This window comes from Syngnathus floridae, chromosome 5 (assembly GCF_059516105.1).
Source record: "Syngnathus floridae isolate MCC-2025c chromosome 5, RoL_Sflo_1.0, whole genome shotgun sequence".
Lineage (NCBI taxonomy): Eukaryota > Metazoa > Chordata > Actinopteri > Syngnathiformes > Syngnathidae > Syngnathus > Syngnathus floridae.
The window spans coordinates 11,444,316-11,463,280 of NC_142417.1; the positions used below are offsets into that span (position 1 = coordinate 11,444,316).

Genomic DNA, 18,965 nt, shown 5'->3' on the forward strand with positions numbered 1-18,965 from the left:
TCCAGCAGTGTCTTTATTGCAAGGATCATGTCTCTTAAGTTTACAGAGGACTTTTTCATTTGTAAATTTTGTCAAATTATATCATAATTGGAGTGAACTGGGTCATATTTAATCAGGAGCTGCTTCATGTTGACTGTATTGTGTCATTGAAGTCTATCAAGAGACGTATCACGTTGGCTTTTGAAATGAAATATGGAGTGCAACACATCCCTAATCTGATGAATGCTCTTTCAGGCAACAAAAGTAGCGCATTTGCTCAATGAAGGAGTTTATAACCACTACAATCAATCAATCTTTGAGATCGATGCATCTCCGCCACCAGTCACAGAAATGCCACCGAGATGCAGATGAACAAAGACAACTCTGATAAGATAATTAGGCCTCTCCGTAAATGAGAGTCATTAGCACATATAATGGTTACGTCTCTTCGGCTATAATCTTAAGCACTGCGTCCTGCAGTAGTTAGTCTTACTTATTGTGAAACTGAACCCCTAATTACTGAAGGTACGTCGCTCATAAGACAGGTGAGAGTTGGTATGACATTTAAAAGTATATAGTCCGTGCAGTAAATGCCCTGAGAAATTCATCAGGGTTCAAATGTTGAGTTAAAGACAAAGCTCTTAACTACTCCTAATAAGAATAACAGGGGTGACATTTTCATCCAATTCTGCCCCTAGGATACTATCAATGTGTCCAGTTATTCACCTCAACATTGAGAAACACTGTCACACTTGAGTTCTGAGCCTGAGGCATTAACGTGACTTTCAAACAGGCTGTCTGTTCAGTCACAGCTACTTATGGGCCGTGTTAAACGGGAAACAGCCCTCTACGAGACTTGTCACTGTAACGCTTTGCATTACAGAATGATTTGTTGTGACTGTTTATTTCAATTTGTATCTGATGAAAACAAGTATAGCTTTCATTCCCAGATCAAGCACAATGTGAGGGCTTGCTACAGCTGCAGTTGTTGCAACCTTAGCCAAGACAGAGCCTGCCCAAGGGGTATTTTTGTCATATAAAAAAAACAAATGAATTCCAATAAAGTCTCGTCCCTATAATGGTATGATGATAGCTACTCAAGTTGACATGTTTGCTCTTATAAAATGTTACATTCCTATAACCCAAAAGTAACCCATTTATCCATCCATCCATCATGCATGGAAGCAGCTTTGAAATTAAGCAAAACTGATTTAATTTGAAACATTTTAATGGAAAAATGCCGCATCCCAAAATGGAGAATTGAGGCAAAAAATGTAATGCAATCTAACAAGGAGTACTTGTTTAATGGATCAAACACAAATAAAAATGATCCTAAAGGCTGACATGATTTTACAAATATAACACATTAGCGGCACAATGAACTCTGATCAAAGTTCTCACAAGGCAGTTTTAAATACATGGTTTGTAAACACTTTTTCTTAATCTATCGAACCAGGTTTTCTAGATTTTGAGTGACAACACAGCATTCCTATTAATAAAAAAAACAACACAGAGTCAAAACAGTCAATTCTTGTGGATACATTTTTGGATCCAACATTTGCCATGCATCCTTTCAATATGGTGGAGTAGTTTTCTTCCAGTTCCAATATGTATTTACAGCTTTTTATCAGACTTTACCTTGACTATTACAGTTTCGCCACCTAAAATAAAAATTATTATTGAGGCTTCATTGGCATCATGAGGAGTGATCAACATTTCAACATGTAACTCTCAGTGGACTGAATATTTTTTATAAAAATGAAATGCTAAAAACACAAATTATACTCCTGTGACTCCTCCAACAAGAACCTTAATAATATAAACATTTATCAGGTCCTCAATTACAAAATGCACAACAGAATTTGCATTTTAATCCGCTCCCGTTTCTGCATATTGTCAGGAACTGACACTCTTCTAATAACCCCTCTAAATACAAGCATGTTTAAGAAAAAGTACATTTAACATAATTTTCTTTTTAAAAATCATTGTAAATATTTGACAAAATGTTGATGCTTCACACATGGTCAGGGGTGAAAGTAGATAAACAAAATAGTGCACTGCTGACTGAATAACAAAAACTGCTAGAGTAAAAATGTTTTATACAGTGCTTTTTAAAAAGCAAGATTTCTGTGATATATAAAAATGAGACTGAGATAAATCACTTCAATGTTTCTACCACATTAATGTGACCTTCAACCTGCAGAACTCAATTGAGAAAATAGTAATTTAAAAACAGAGGTCATCTGGCTGCAGAAGCGAGCAAACCCTGTCACTTTCAAAATGATAATCGTTGTCGACACAGATTTTTAAAATTCTAAAATTTAGAGTGCCTCTCAATCTAAAATTCTAGTCGGCTTCTTCTGACTTGGTGGGAATTCCATCAGTACTATATTCAGTCCACTGTATATAAGTTTACTTTTTGCCACACATTTGAGAGTGTCTTTTTCTTCTTTGTATGATTAAGCTTCCTTCTTGCCTCTCTACCACATAGCCCCAAGATCTGAAGAAGATGGAAGATTGTAAAAAATGTCCCGAATAGTCTATTAGATTATCTGAACTTTACTTGGGGGTTAATCAAAAGCACTTTAAATGGTGGCAGTATGCGCCAAATTCCATGTGATTGGTTAATTCTAAAAGCACCCGCATGCTTACTTAGAAGACGATGATGTCCACCTTTGTTCACCCACACCATATCTTTCATTTGTACTTAACTTCTCAAAATGTTTTCTTTTTTTTTTTAGGTTTACGTATTATACATCTCATTATTTTAATAACATTCATAAAAGATTATATTTTCATTATCAAAACCTGCATCTGAAAAAAGGTATGTATACTTCTTAAACTGAAATCTTCTGGCACCATTGCAGGTCTAGTGCAAATAAAGGCAACATATTTAGATAATAGTAGATGTGTGACGGAACTCTCCTGCATTAGGCACAACATTTTTCCCGAGGTGTGTTTCAAGCCATGCGGTCTTTGAAAACATTTTTAAAGGAAAACAGAGCACTTAAAACATAATATAAACACTTCTTGATTAAAGTGAGTGGGGGAACTTTAGGATCTGACTAGTAAGTATGTACATGCAGATGAGTCATAATTGGACTGGTAGGATGTGAGCATTAGAGGTCATGTGTACCAGGATCAGGACGAGATGTGTCTTTGCCTTTGGCTTCCTGCTCGGCCCCTCTGCTTGTCATATTTAAAAGTGACGATAAGGAAGATGAGAAGAGTGACACCCTGAATCCCGGCCAGGAGAAAGAAGTAGTAGTGCAGGGAGCAGTCATTGATGTTTCCTACAGAGACGGAGAGAGAAAACAGGACAGTCTTTATTTCTCACTTCTGTTGCAAGTTCAGGTATGTGATGGTTTTTCACAGAGTGGATGACTGACAAAATGACACAAGTAAATTGTGAGAATCAAAAGAGGCCATCTTGCAATGTTCCTACTCTACATGTTGTAAAAGAATACTGCAGACGTGCTGCGTAACAACAGGTTTTTAATTTTTTTGACAAACAACATCCTGTTTTGTACCGAGGGTCTCAGCAAAGACAAAACTGTCAGGAGGAACCATTCAGCAAGCTGCCTTCTTGCATTTCAACTCACTTTTCAAAAACAAATATGGTTGATCTCCCATTTTGGAGCTACAAAAACAAAGTAATGAGTGACAAATTAGAACATACAGATCAACGTGGGTGTCTTTGATACCTATTAAAAGAAACTGAAACTTGTTTTCCCCTGGGAATGGGACACAACAAAGTACTTAAAATAAAATTCTTAAAAAATAGATAAATAAAAAACATATTAAAATAAAAATAAAATACTTAAAATACAACACATTAATTTGTGGAACTCACCTATGGTTAAAAAAAAAAAAACATCAAATCTTACATCAAAGGTACAGTGAAATGTTGCATTCAAGCAAAGTTGGAAATCAGACTTTTCTACCGAGGAAAAGTTCATTAGTATGCCCCTTTGAACTGGGAGGTCCAAGTAGCTTGCTATCGGCAAATTCTTAAATGTACCGTTATGGTACATAGTATGGCACTCTTGATGCAATCATAGTTATTCCTCAATAAAAACAAATTGTTCACAGCATGTTCTGTAGTGAAATGGTGTCCTTATGACCAAAATAGAATCAAAATTTGCATTAAACATACTCATTGTGATTTATTTTTTGTTTCATACTAATATTTTTACCATACTGTACGTAGGTCACTTACATTATGTGTATAAATGTTCAAACGATTTTAGCAAACATAGCTTCATGAGCAGCACAATCACAGCAACACATTCCACAGGCATGGAAATGTGTCGTGCAAGGATTAACCAATCGATTTGCTGTTGTCAACAAGCACTACATAGCACAATTTCCACCATTGCAGCAGCCATATTCACTTCCCCACATCGGAGGCCTGTGCTAACACAAAACCCCTCATGTTCTTGTACATGATTTAACGCCTTGTTCTTTCCTGCTGATCAAACAACAGGATTAACTCGTATGAAACATCTTTGAGATTTACGTGATCTGTCGCACTCAGTAGAGCGTCACAACATGGCAATGTGCTTTCACAATTTTTTTTTTATAAGTCTCTGTTGTGTGCAAAGCCGTTTGGTAATTAGACATTCAATCGAGAAAAGAATCACTGGGATGACAGGATGCAACATACACAACTGAGACGTCTGTTGATGCGCCTTCAACACAACGGTGTTGATCTTTGATGAGCACTGGTGAATGACTGTGATGTTGTGCCACAGCATTCATGAAAGACAACACGCAGAGATAATAATCTGTCGTATGCCATGTTGAGTCTGTCATCATTTTAATCTAGTCAAATGTTTACACTATGACAGGTGGACCAAAATACCAAAAGGCTGTGTAAATAATTCATAAAGCGGGAAACAATGTCGTTCACAGATGAGAGATGAAGCAAAATGGGGGCACTATGAACACACTTGGATTGTCATCCAAATCCAATAAACTAATTTAAAAGATTATAAAGTGAATAGTCATACGGCTGCAGTCTTAATTAATAGTCTTAACTCATATTCTGTACATTCGTCAAAGGTTTGAGGGGAAATCAATCAGATCGTTGTTTCAGCTACATGTTTTCTGTTCGTACTGCAAGTTATAGCCCATGGTAAGTAAGCCTATTGTTATATAAAAAGACCTCCATTAAAATGCTGACATTTCACTCAATGTGACCCTAAAACTGCTTTAGTGGGATGTGCCAATGTCATCTGTTCATAATGTCTTCAAAGGTCCTGAAAATCTGATATTAGATTCCGACAACTTGAAGCTCATTTGTCATCATGGGACTAGAACAGTCCAGAAAAGAGCTCACTCTAAAATACATTTAGCCACATAAAAGAATTTTAAATTAAATACAGAAAATTTATAGCATTTATATTATGCTTGTGATAGCAATAACAATTTACTCGCCAAAGAATTCTGCCCCCCCAAAAAATTGGGAACCACTGCCTTAATTCATGAATAGGGCAGGACAGTATACAATATATTACTACTACATATTATGTTGTTATTTTATATTATTCTGATTATGATTAATATTGTTATTGTCATCATTATTATTACTATGAAAACACAAAGTGTGAGAGAAAAAAAACAAGGGTTGATTTTGATGAACTTCATTTCTGATTAAAGAAACTTAATAAAACCAGTGTTTTCATCTTTGTAATGGGAAAAATCTTTCTCAAGCTCTTGATTGAATATTGTGCCAGCTGCCATAATGTGTGGGTGGTTTGTGGACCAGGTAAGTACCGCGATGCCCTATTGAAAACATCGGTCCACATTTAGGGAGATAATCTTCAGAGCTCAATCTTTAGCATTGATTAAATCATCATAAAATATATATACTTCTCTATGCTACTCAATTACTGAACACAGGTAGAATGAAGTCAGCTGAAGATATTTTCCTGAATCTATCTAATAATCTATTTTAATTTAAAACATTATATGCTTTGAAGATTTAACCTCTACCTTCTTGCTACGCAAACTGTTTTGGTTGACATGTGTGTTAGTGGAATGTACTTCAACAAATTTAAACGCAAATTATCTAGTCATCCATGAATCCAAACTGTCAGCAAAATGACTACTTGTTTGTAAACGCACCTGCCAACAACATCAAACAGGGAATTGCAGCTTTTCCAACGTGATGGAAAGACACTTTTGAGACTGGAACTTTTAAATGCAACACTCCACACATGCTGACTTTTCCAGGATGAGCAGCTGGAGATAGAGTGACAGCATCAAGGCGTGTGATGCCGGACCAGTAGTTCCATCTCCATGTTAATGCTCAAGGGACAGCTTTAGTAAAGTCGAGCGGGGAGGTGTAATCAGACCCCCAGACTGCGATTAATGTTCCTCATTTATCTTCAGGCCAGTGCAGCTCAGTAAAACTCAGAACAGTTCACCCAGGAAGCTGTTTACTGAACACCATTACGCCTGAAGCCATGGAAATGAGCCGAAACGTTACCACCTTAAGAGCTAAGAGGACTCAATATGCTAACATCTAACAAAATGTGGGGGAAAAAAAAACCCAGCCACAATACAAACGGTCCAATTCCTGACTGTACTTAATACCAAAGCTTTGTGTCATTAGTTTTTTTTTTTTTTTTTTAATCTGTGGCCACGAGGATGTTTTGTGCTATTTTTTTTAGCTCACCATTCAAATGATGTGTTTATGAAAGACAAGAAGAAAAAAAAAGGTCTTTCGGCCAATCTGGCTCAACATTAACTGCCCCTTAAATGAAGCTCAGCTGAGAAAGTGATAGATTTTATGAAGCGTGTAACCCAGAGCTAACATAACCAAAATCGCACTCCTTCCAGATGCACATTAATAATGATCTATTAGGGTTTTGTGGCTATATTATTTACATCTTTACCACATGGTCATAGAAATGTCATCTTGGTCAGCAACCTTCTGTCGGTAGAAACCCATCATTCATTCTGCCACCTACACTTGCGCACAGATTTACACAACCTTGAGTCGTTAGGCTGACACGTCTATTTATTCTGGAAAAATTCTCTTAAAACAGCAGCACTCCACAGGGTGTTTTGCCACCCCTTTCCACAACTAATTCACAACCCCCTTAAGTGGATTTTAAATCACCACAACCTATGAACATTCTAGTCCTGCCCTGGTAAAATAAATTTCAGCAATCTAAATTGGTACCAGCGAGTCCACACTCACATGCATGATATGCGTGATCAATAGCATACCGCAGTGTGTTCCAAGTGTGGTCAGTTGTTGTTGTGTGTGTAAACAACAGAAGCAATCATTTGTGATGATGATCCAGTTTAACAACCAAATCACATAATGCTAGCCTAACATGGCTCTTTTAAAGGGGAGGAGGGGCCATTCAGAAAGCAAAATATACTGTAGCTTCTTTGTCAAGATAAGATGTAGCTATTATAACTAAATTGGTATAGGCCTAAACTAGAAATGTTATCAGACATGACGGAAGGAGAGTTCTGCTATGTTAAGGTTAGAAAATTTCCATTGATTGTCATGATTATGGTTTCACTTTAAAAATGCGTAGAGTCACTCTTGAACATAGTAACTATTTGCCAGATTTTTATCCTTCTATACCTCTAAATAAAATTCACAAACTACTGAACCATCTGTGAGAAACCGGTAAGAGGCTGGGGATGTGTCACCTTCAATTGTCACCTTTTCTTACCAAAATCTTTGTGGGATGACATCCAGCCGATCCCTTTGAGAGACACAATGGCCAACAAACCCGAGCCCACAAAGGAGCCTATCCCGGAGAAAAAGAAGAAGAGCCCCATGATGGCACTCTGCATAGACTTGGGTGCAGCAGAGTAAGCAAACTCCAGTCCTGCAGAAAAGAGAACACACTTATTTCATTAGTGTCAATGAAAACATCAGGCTGCTTGGCTGGTAGCTTTAATGGCTGAATGGATGAGTAGTTGTAAGTAGTAGTAAGAGTAGTTGAGATGTGTCAAACAACGATTAATCGAGTAATTGGTAATAATTGAGAATTGTGAAATTCTGAATGCAAAATAGAATGCACAACTTGGTCATAACATAACCAAAGCATTTTGAAATTGTATACACTGGTTTTCAATATAAAGGTCAAAGGTAATTGGTGGTCCTTGTCTATAGTCTGGCAGCATTTTCTAGTTGGTTGTCAATCTGTTATGCGATGCTAAAGTCTGGAAGACAACCACATTTCAAATTTCTGGAAGACAAATCATATTGTTTGCACAGACAGATGGAAAGCATGAGGTGAGGAGTGGGGGTGGGGGGGGGGGTGTCTTATTTTCCACCACCAGACCAGTCTGCCTAGAAGCTGACATTGATAATTTCATGGCACCTCATGTGATTTTTCAAATACAGCCCGATAGCTACATCTGTCTAGGAAGATTACAGAACGGAGGTTGAATATGTTTGCTTTATATGACAGCCTCCTAACATATTGATGCCTATGTCTTGGTAAGGGGGTTACAAAAACGTTGGGATTAGAGCATTGTAAACCGGAACCTTTCTACGTGATTTCAATTATTGCGTTTTTGTATCAGGATTGTATCCTAGGATAGGACCTTTTGATTGCAATTTTTGACAGCAAAAGAAGTAATGCCTGCAAAACAGAAAACAGTGTGAGGTAATAATTTGCAACAAAAGTCTCAGATCAAATCTAAATGATGTTCACAACCCACCATGAATGAAACAAACAATGTAACCTTTTCAGCCCGAAAAAACAAAAGAACATGGGGTTTCAAATGCATTGTGCATTTTCTTCCCAAGAGAGCAGGTAAAAGTGCTTTTCTTGCAAACAAAATGTCAAGAGTACTTCTTCTGAGAAAACAAAATGAAAACAAACTGGCCTTGTACAAAAGTAAAAAGTTCCTTGGTGTCTTTCAAGACAGCGGAATGAATATGTTTGAAGGTAGTGGCTTTTGATTTATTCAAACAAAAACAGACTAAGAGAAAAAAAAATATCTTTTTAGTCTATCTTTTTAGTCAACATACTTAATGTCACAATTCTGTCAGACTATTCTCCTTGATGCACGAGCTGAAGTATGGAGCGAGAGGGAGACAGGGTTAATTTTTAAATTATTTTAGGGAACTTAGCTAAGATGGCTGACGTACGAACCAGTGCTTCACTGTGCAACCTTATGCCTATATCTATGCATTGTAATTACAAAATTTAATATAAACTGGTTTTAATTTGGGAAAGAAAGTGGGGGACAGGATAGGCATAAATATAATTTGCAATATCTAAAGTGAATGCCTGTTGAAATTGTTAAATTATCCAAAAAATTGCCATGGAAGTCACGGTGTGGAAGAGAGTTCACATCGACTGGAGTAAAAATGAAGGTAACGCAACTAAACTTGGCAGTAAGTAAAAGCACTAAAACTTATAAGCTGTACATAGTGGGACGGAAAACTATGTAGTATTCCCCGGTAACACACTTTTGCTACCCACAATTCTAACCTAAGACATATTTCTTTTACTTATACATTGCCCGCTGTGGCATATCTGTTTGCATGAGTGAGAGAGAGACAGAGAGCAAAAGAGCAAGTGCGAGGGAGCGCGAGAAAGAGAAGCTCTTAACAAGCTCTTCTGCAAATTCTAGTAGAAGAGATGAATTTGTGAAATAGTTGTTGAGAGAAAACCAGTATCAAACATTTATTAAAATGCAGCAAGCACTGACACCGACTTTGGAGTCGGGTCAGACAGGGAGCCACATTTGACTCTGCCTATGCCACAAAAGAGCTTCAACACTGCCCAGCATCCATGTTTTGAAAAGCAAAAGCCTAGACCAGAAACATGATGGCCCAGGAGGGAATGTACTTGCATCAGTGTTAAACCGCAGATTGCTGATCAATCAATCAATCAATCAATCCATCCATCCATCCATCCATCCATCCATCCATCCATCCATCCATCCATCCATCCATCCATCCATCCATCCATCCATCCATCCATCCATCCATCCATCCATCCATCCATCCATCCATCCATCCATCCATCCATCCATCCATCCATCCATCCATCCATCAATCAATCAATCCAAGTACCTGCAATGCTGGCAAAGATTTCACTGATGCCTATCAGCACATATTGAGGCACTTGCCACCAAATGGGTAAATCCGCTGCATAGTAGACTACGTTGCCAAGCACTTGGTCAATGGGACCATTTGCATTGATAATCTCCAGGCGTTTTGTCTCCAGAATACCTGGGAAGAGGAAAACAGGCCATTTGACATTAATTGTGAGTCAAAAGCAAAAATTCATATACAATACTAGACATGTGGCCTCACTGCCAGTTTAGTGACTAAGCGATTTTTTTATATTTTATTTCCATCCATTTCATTAGGCTCAACTCCACGTGCTTTTGTATTATGACCGCGACGAGAAGTCCTTTATGAAAATGGCCACTTTAAGTAGACCATTAACCACTACTTCATTCTTTACTGAACCTGGTGGCTATTATTGTGCAGCCAGCAGCTCCAGTGTTTGCAGACAAGGCCGAAAGGAAGCCTCATATCATAACGACACTTAATGCGGCACTTGGAGAGCAGTTGGAGTCATGTAATCCGACCATGCAATAATAGAAGCTGTCCATCTCAGTCCATACAGCGACTGGGATGCAGTGACTAAGTCCTTCACTACAAACACACAACCCGACTTAGCCCCTCCTTACTAAACACCCTGAGATGATCCCGGGTCCTGGCAATTGAGCTCCCTTGGATGCAAATTAGAAGCCATACTTTAAAGCAAATAACGGAATATTGTAAAAAAAAGGCTTCATATTTTATGAGAGCCTGCTTTCTTCAGTCACCCTCCCTTTGTACACAAACAAAAATCAAATAGCAATTGTTTTTTGCAGGCCAGTATACTATATCTGGCGACTTCTCGTAATGCAAAGGAGGTCCAACTTGCACTGCAGCCATTTCATTGCAGGAGAGTTGCAGGCTGAATATTCAACGTCCTCAACTGCACTATTCTCAGTAGCACCTATTTTCACCTGGGTTGCAGGTTTATCCCAACTGACTTCTGTGTTTGCATGCTTTCTCCAGTACACCGGATTCCTTCCACATTCCAAAATCAGGTACAGGAAGGCTCTTAGTGGATGGAAAGTGTAGAGTACATTTATGTCAATGTCATCGCTTTGTCCAAACTAAGTGAATGCGGGAGCCACACTGCTTGTGCGCAAACTCACTGTTCTGTGACCAATGCCCACATGCCTGCTCCATCGTAAACCCTTTCTCATCGCTCCCAGGAATTGCTCGCTGCAATATTCAGAATTTATTTTGCTGTGAAAGGGCTTTACTTTTTCCCCCAGAAGTGAGTGATAAAAGCAGACACTGGATTGGTCTTTCAATCTCATAACTGAATATGTCGGAGGACCATCTTTCCATCCTAAAATGCCAATGTCCTCTGAAAAGGTATCTTAGATGTACATAATACAGGCTGTTCACATGTCGGGGTTATTTATCGATCTGTGACATAATGTAATGAGATTTACTGTTTCACTTAATATTATATGGCTGATGTTAAAAATTCAGTGCCATATTCCAAACAGATGCAGTTCGGCATCATGTTTTCTAGTCTTGAATATGAAATGTGACGTGGAGCTTGTTCCATCTTTGAAACTTGACAAAATAATCCCTAACTTCATTCTATCTTTTTTGCCAGGTCAATTTCTAAGACAGAGTACACATGTTTTTGTGTACTCACCCGCTGCCACAGCCGACCACATGACAAAGAACATCCCCACAGCAATCCTCTTCAGAGAGGAGGGCAACAGGCCACGCCGCTTCAAAATAGGGTCCACCACTTTGTCCTTAAGAGGAATCAGCATGAGGATGAGCACAGCATCAAACATGGTGAGCCAGGCTGCCGGGAAGCGAAATATCTGGAGGATTTAGAGGAAATAGATTAAATAAAACTGTATAAAATGCAATAAAGCGTGAAAGCTGTGGAGAATTTCTCCACAATCTAACACAGCTGACTGAGTCTGTATGTGGATGCACTTTTGGCTTGCTATTACGTTGGCACCCCCAGGTGGTCATAGTTAAATGTGACTGAAAACTGGACTATACCGACGCATTTGAATGTATTTCCACAACAGTCTCTATCAAAGAATCCCTTTTGATCCGCAAGCAGACTATGTGGAGTATTATTACACCAACCAGTCATCTAGAAGTTTGAACCATGATCAAAGGAACCTGCAAATGTTTCTGCAAAAGTTAAAATGCCTTCTGAGTGTCTCTCTGGCTAAAATCATCTTCCCAAGATAAACTCACTTTTGTTAAATGTGTCTATTGTTAGCAAATTAAAGTGTTCAAATTGATCAATTTCCTTTTCCATACAAATCCCTGTATAAGTAACAAGTACTGGAGTTCCCTTACACTTATCCATTGTTACACCAGCAATTTCTAGGATGCAGGTAAAACTCAGTTAAGTAGTATTCTTGTGGATATGTTTGTATGTAAGCATTTGCATCTAAAAAGTGTAAACTACTCAGGCAAGGTGACTGCAAATTATGGATCGACAGATGCTGAAAAACCAGACATATATGCAATTGTTTTTTTCTTCAAGTTCTAAAAGATTCCATTTGTAGCAATGCGCTTAATGTCGCAGTGCACATTCGAACAGAATGAACATGACAAATTGCTCTGTTCCTACTCATGCATATGTATTCACAAGAGGGCCCAAAGACAAGCGTGGGTTTCGTGCAAAGACGATGAGGATGCATAAAGAGAATCTGATTTTCTATTCTATTATATCTATGAAAACAGCAGAGGAACGCATATTACTACAGATTTATTTTTACATCACTAAACCTTGAATTTTTGTTAGTTAGTGTTGAAAAGGGTTGAATTGATTTGCACGGTTAGGAGCAACACACGTTGTGGTTAGAGGGAAGCGGCACGCACGCTATGTGCACTCAGAAACACATTTAGTAAATATCGACACAGTACAAAGACTGCATACCCTTTCCACATTCTCCAGCATGCCTCAGTATAAAATATATGGTACATAATATCCATCCATCTACTGCATGTTTAATACCACTTAGATAGCTAGACAGGTTCATAAAACAGAAGACAAAAAAAACCACACACAAACACACACACACACACTGAAGAGAAGAAGCGATTGCATTTAGCTTTGAATGTAATGCACCATAAATAATTACAAAACATTCATTCACTTGCAGTTCCACTTTCAGTGTTCTGTCTCCTTGAATAGATCTAATTTGTTTAGTTATGCCATTGAGCTGTGTCAGGTGAGGAAGTAAAAAAACACTGCGGCATCAAATCTCATTTCCTCTTTGATTTTGAGAAGTGTTAAGACTTGTAGCATACAAAGTCTGTGTTTCATTTTTGATAGTGTGTGCTGTGCAGTATGTGGAGAAAGAAAACAACCGGCCATGTTGTTCGTCAGCATTAAACATTAGATCTTGTTTAGGTCAAATATAAAGTTAAGGCAAAGATATACATACATTCCATTCTAATCGTTAAAATGACTCGATTATCTGAAAAGGTACCCGAAACGACAGCTGTGTTATATCATGTAAATGGACTGCGTATCTGTATGCGGTACTTCTACTTTACAGATGAGAAAATAAAGCAAGACTGTAGATTATTCCGGCCATGTTTCATCATAATATCTTTCCAACAAAAATCTACGCCAATAATAATCTCACATAAAGATGGAAAGACAACTAAATTAATCGAGAGCCATCAAACGGAGGCTGTTCTGGAGTGTTCCAACTACAGACAGGTTGCTAATCTGCAAGGTATTAGTCTGTTAAGTAAAGTTGTGACTTAATCCCTAAATCATTACCACAACCTTTGCCGGACTCCAGCTGTTCCCTACCTCTGTCACTGGGTCAGTGACCTACAGTTTCAATAATAATAATAATAATAATAATAATAATAATAATAATAATAATAATAATAATAATAATAATAATAAAATAAATATTAATAATGATAATACATTTTATTATTATTATAATAAAATAAATATTAATAATGATCATACATTTTATTTGTTAGGCGCCTTTCAAGACTCTCAAGGTTGCCGTACATCAAGGACATTAAATAAAAATAAAAACATAAAAACACATTTAAAAACAAACAAGACAGAGAGAGAGAGACAGAGAGTGAGAGTGAAAAAAAGAGAGAGAGAGAGAGAGCACGAGAGAGAAAGAGAGAGAGAGAGAGAGAGAGAGAGAGAGAGAGAGAGAGAGAGAGAGAGAGGAGGAAATGGTCGGAGACAATAACAGACGTCAGAGGAAGTGGTCGGAGACAATGACAGAGGTCAGAGTGAAAAGGTCTTTCTAAACAGATGAGTTTTGAGTTTAGATTTGAAGTGTGGGACTGGTTGTGTGTTGCGGAGGCCAGGGGGGAGGGAGTACCAGAGCTGGGGCGCAGCATGGCTGAATGCCCTGCAACCCAAAGTGACGAGACGGGCAGGAGGGACAGTGAGGATGGCAGTGATGTGTGGGGTGAGTGCGGGCCGGAGGTGGTAGATGTTTCTGAGATGGAAGTAGGCGGACCGGATGATGTTTTTATGTGAGGTGAAGGAAAGTGTACTGCCGAGGATGAGAGTAGATAGTCAGCAATCTAGGCTCCTTTTGTACGAAACGTGGTGCAGTGGTATTGAGGTGCAGTATACAAAAAGAAATATCCAATCTTGCCAACAAATCTATACTAGTTGTGGCATGACCTGTTTATTTACCATGCGGGAGTCAGTCGTGCTGTTCAAGGCAGCAACAGGAATCAAAAGATGGAGGCCCTGCAGGATGTATGTCGTCTGCATCTGTAATGTTATGAACAGATTAACATTAAAGAATTCAATTCCCAGACCCACTTTAATGTGTTTTCTCTATATTTATAGACTCAATTTTGTCACTGTATAAAATACATCTTATAAATTCCCAACTGATTTACCTGGAAATACACTGTCCAGTAAGGAATAAGGGCTAAGAAAACTGGTAGGATTTTCACCAAAGATTTCACTTCCTCCACTTTCTCTTCAGGGAATTTTCCTCCATAGGTCACTTTGGCAGAATCCAACAGAGATGGTTTATAGCTTCTACAAAACAAAAAGGATATATATATTTTTTATCTGTGACTGACATTGATCACCGTACATGTTAACAAGGTCCTGAGTGTCACAAGTTTGGGTTTCCATCCCGACGCCTCCATTACAGTACAAATTCCAATGAACTTAACGATACTGCTATCGGCCACACTTTTGTGGCCATTTCACCATCAGGAAATAGAAATTATAATGAAAAAATTGCCATTAATTTCATGAAATTTTAAGGAAAATTGCTATACAAGATTGTATTATATGGGTCTTTAAAATTATCTGTCACTGTTTTTGTTGGGGGGGTGTCAGTGACATACTTTTCAACCTATATACAATCGAATTCAGTAGATAAGACGCTTTTAGAGATCGAGATGGTTTAGTAAGAGTTTCTTTAAACCTACTTGTGTTTGGTAATTTAAGATACAATGTCAATTTTCAGATTTTCAGATGTTATTAGTTATCTTGTTTAGGTTTTAAGTCAAGCAGATACACATGAGAACATCCTTGCGTAAGATGGATGTCAGTAACAGAAGAAAAAAAAGTATCAAGATCAAATGAGCGATGAGAAAAGGGTTTGACCACACCGAGCTGCATTATTCTAAATAAACACTTTCATGTTCTGTTGCAGAGACATGTTAGCTTTGTTACATTACCCACTGGAGTCCATTGACGCAGCACAATCATTTTGTTATTCAATTAAGGTGCGTAATGTTCAGCTTAACTAATAGACAAGGATGACGTATTACCTGAGCAAATCAGGTTCTTTGGGTTTTGAGGAGCAACAGGCAAAGCTCAGTATCTTGAACATATCCGTGAAAGCACTGCCATCAGCAGGCTTGGTGATAAAAACAGTGCGGCCCAGGAGGAAAACAAGGAAGGAAATCCCAAGGCACACGGTAGGAATGATGTAGCCAAGCTCAAAGCTGACATTTTGCTGGATGTAGGCTACACCTCCCAGTGACAAGATGGCACCAAGGTTAATGCACCAGTAGAACCAATTGAAGAATCGGCGTGTGGCCTCCGGTCCTCGGTCTTTGACCTATTGGAGAACATCAACAAAGGTGTCGCTGTTACACACACATATAATACTGCAAATCATAAAGCCTCCTTAGAAATGCCCATGTCGTCTATTAAATGAACTCCGGAATAAAACTTTTCAGTATGTTAACAAAAACAACAACAGCAAAACTTGAAGTCCTTATTGTACTCAAAAGATATTCAAAACGTTTAACAACCTGATCACATCTGCTGTGCAAAAAAGTTGGTATTATTTTGAGCGGTGAAATGTGAAAAGATCAGAGGGGTCGAAATTCTTTCTCCAGCATTCGATTAGTCAATGTCTATATGGGATAAAATTGCAAATATCAATGGCATCTAATTCTCTGAAAAAAGGTGAATATGGATTCTGTGAGACAGCGCGTCCGACCTTATCCAAAATATTGCCATTTTCATTTTAATATTTTCAGACTTGTGTTATTGTATTTACTATATGGATGTCCTCCTATTTTGCTGACATTCAGTCACATTTTTTCATTCAATAAGTGGCGTAATGTTTCTCCAAGAAAGAACATAAAATCTGACGGTATAAATGCTATCTAAATTATGGGAATACTTATATCAAAATAATACAGTAAACCAGTCCAAAATGTATGATCTAGTGACACATTAAATGGTCCAAAATGTCTAAAATAGCAGCATACAATCATTTTAGGTTCTCGCCTGTGGATTAAACCTTTTTTCAGGGAATCGAATGCTGGGCAAAGAATTCTGATCTGTTTCTTTAAGGAAGCCTCTGGTGATAGCACAATAAGAGAAATAGATTACACAACATTTGGTTCAATATGTATTCTTGTGACAGCAGTGACCCACATAGAGTTACTCCTTTGGAGGAAACAAATAGATAATATCTGTATGTGATGAAAAGGAAAAACAGAACAGTGGTTCAGAGCTTAAATTATTTTCTGAGGTTCCTCGTTGTTTTTGTGTGGATTTTAGAAAAGTAAAATAATGTTTTAGAATCGTGCAGAAAAATACAATGTATATAAAGCACTTAAAAATGTTTCGCTCACCTCCACTTACTGGAACATGTGTGCCTCTATCCACTGATTCTTCCAATGGCAATCAGTTACATTCAAATGTCTGACTGATCTACTCTGTACACTGTTATGTTTTTGATTGTTGTGAAATCCAAGACCTATTTATTTCTGTTTTTCTCTTTTGGTTCCCTGCAACATAAGGGTCTTATCTGAAGCAGTGTGGTTGTTCATGATCAAAAGCATTGACACAAAGTCAGAAATGTATAATGAGCACAGGCCGCTCTCTGAGGTAACGATATCAGCCCTCCTGTGAAAATGTTTTCTCATGGCTGGTGTGATTAGGTTTAGAAAACTGATCACTGTTTTTTTGTTTGTTTTTTAACATTTATATGCACTTTAGCAGTCAAGTTTTTTCTCCCTACCGAAATGGGAGCATTGTTTCACTTCTTATTCTCCATGTTTGGTACTTTCCTTACGCATGTTTGTGGTCGTGACTCTGTGTGTGATTTTGTGTGTGCAAAATACAATAAACTGGCTTTGACGATGAATAACATGCGTGTCTAAGTGAACCCTCATGGTAAAGATAAAGTAAATCACATGTCTGACGAAACTATGTCTGACTGCATTCCCAATTATGCAGGCTGATGTTAACACTGATCACATTTAGATACATTACAACAATTGGATTGGCATTTGCATTCTTAATTAAACACGGTTAAAATCACAATGTGATGCTATTCGTACAATACCTGGTCTGCTCCAAATGGAGTGATGTTTGACTTGACAGTCCCTACACCCAATGCAATGAAAAAAAGTCCACTGTAAACTATCGGGCCACAATAAGGTGCACGTATGGGGCAGGTCACATTGCTTGGAGGAGTACTGTTTGTGCTGAGACACTCAGCGGGTTGCACTGGAAATGCACCCTCTTCTCCACACATATTTACTCTGGTGTCTTCATTTGAAAGGAAAGGGAAAAATAGAATACCTATAAAGTACAAAATCAAACTTGAGGCAATCGTCCAAAACTTGCCAAGGTATGCATCGGCCAACCAGCCTCCAAATGGGGATATCAGGTAAGTTACCCCCATGAACATCAGGGGAGCCTGACTGGCTTGCGTGCCCTCCCAATAGAAAGGGCTACTATTCAAAAAGAGGACAAGGTTGGATGTAATGCCATAGAATGCAATCCTTTCCAGTGATTCAGCCAGCAAGATAGCAGCACATGCAAGTCTTCTTCCCTGGAAAACTGATGGGGTTGACGGTCTCCTATTAGTCCCATTATCCGAGTCCAAGAGAGGTGTGCTCTCGTTGGTATGCTTGTTGATAGCCATTGTCAAAAGGATTGACAGCTTCCTTCCTTATATAGAGTCCAGTCCTGCAACGATCAGTACAACCGATTTGAATCATGATTCAATCTATTCGTATCTGTTAAATAGCATCGGCATGAAAACATCGCAGTGTTGAAACATAAGACCCGGCCGGCCATATCTTGTTATTATATTGGCACATACAGTCGTCAACTTATTAAGAAACGTAAGCTAACTTTACTTTAGTAATCTGACAGTTCGGTGCGACTTTAGAGCTACATTACCGTGAAGCTTAGTGACACGCGTCCAACGGAGGGTTTATCTCCATTTATGTTGTTTATCCTTGAAACGTTTACTTCATGGAGAACTGGAAGTCAACCAGAAGTGTCACATCACTACCCCGTGACACCCAAGCAGTCAACAAGCTGTTGGATTTGCGCGTGGTTCAATAAGCGATTTATAATACAAGTGTTACTCTGTCCACTGTTCCTGTCGGTATATCCACGTTAGTTGGAGATCTGCTAAGACGCCTCTGACGT

The 18,965-nt window shown here is 38.3% G+C and overlaps 1 protein-coding gene across 1 annotated transcript; it reads right to left on the minus strand.

Annotated features, from left to right (window-relative positions):
• Window positions 1-1,189: 1,189 nt before the first annotated feature.
• slc15a4 (solute carrier family 15 member 4) lies at window positions 1,190-18,919 on the minus strand. Its single transcript, XM_088375209.1, has 9 exons — window positions 18,711-18,919; window positions 17,866-18,494; window positions 15,827-16,119; window positions 14,936-15,080; window positions 14,724-14,804; window positions 11,709-11,886; window positions 10,046-10,204; window positions 7,680-7,838; window positions 1,190-3,272 (listed from the first exon to the last, which is right to left on the minus strand). The coding sequence occupies exons 2-9, from the start codon at window positions 18,448-18,450 to the stop codon at window positions 3,121-3,123; spliced, it is 1,752 nt and encodes a 583-aa protein (XP_088231335.1). The 5' UTR covers window positions 18,451-18,494; window positions 18,711-18,919; the 3' UTR covers window positions 1,190-3,120.
• Window positions 18,920-18,965: the final 46 nt, after the last annotated feature.

What these genes read in the sequence shown, in the direction of transcription:
- slc15a4 (XM_088375209.1), bottom strand. Translation starts at nt 18,450, where the DNA reads ATGGCTATCAACAAGCATACCAACGAGAGCACACCTCTCTTGGACTCG. An exon ending in CTCCATTTGGAGCAGACCAG is followed by an intron (nt 16,120 to 17,865) that starts GTATTGTACGAA and finishes GTTCTCCAATAG; the next exon opens with GTCAAAGACCGAGGACCGGA. An exon ending in ACTGGACAGTGTATTTCCAG is followed by an intron (nt 14,805 to 14,935) that starts GTAAATCAGTTG and finishes ATAACATTACAG; the next exon opens with ATGCAGACGACATACATCCT.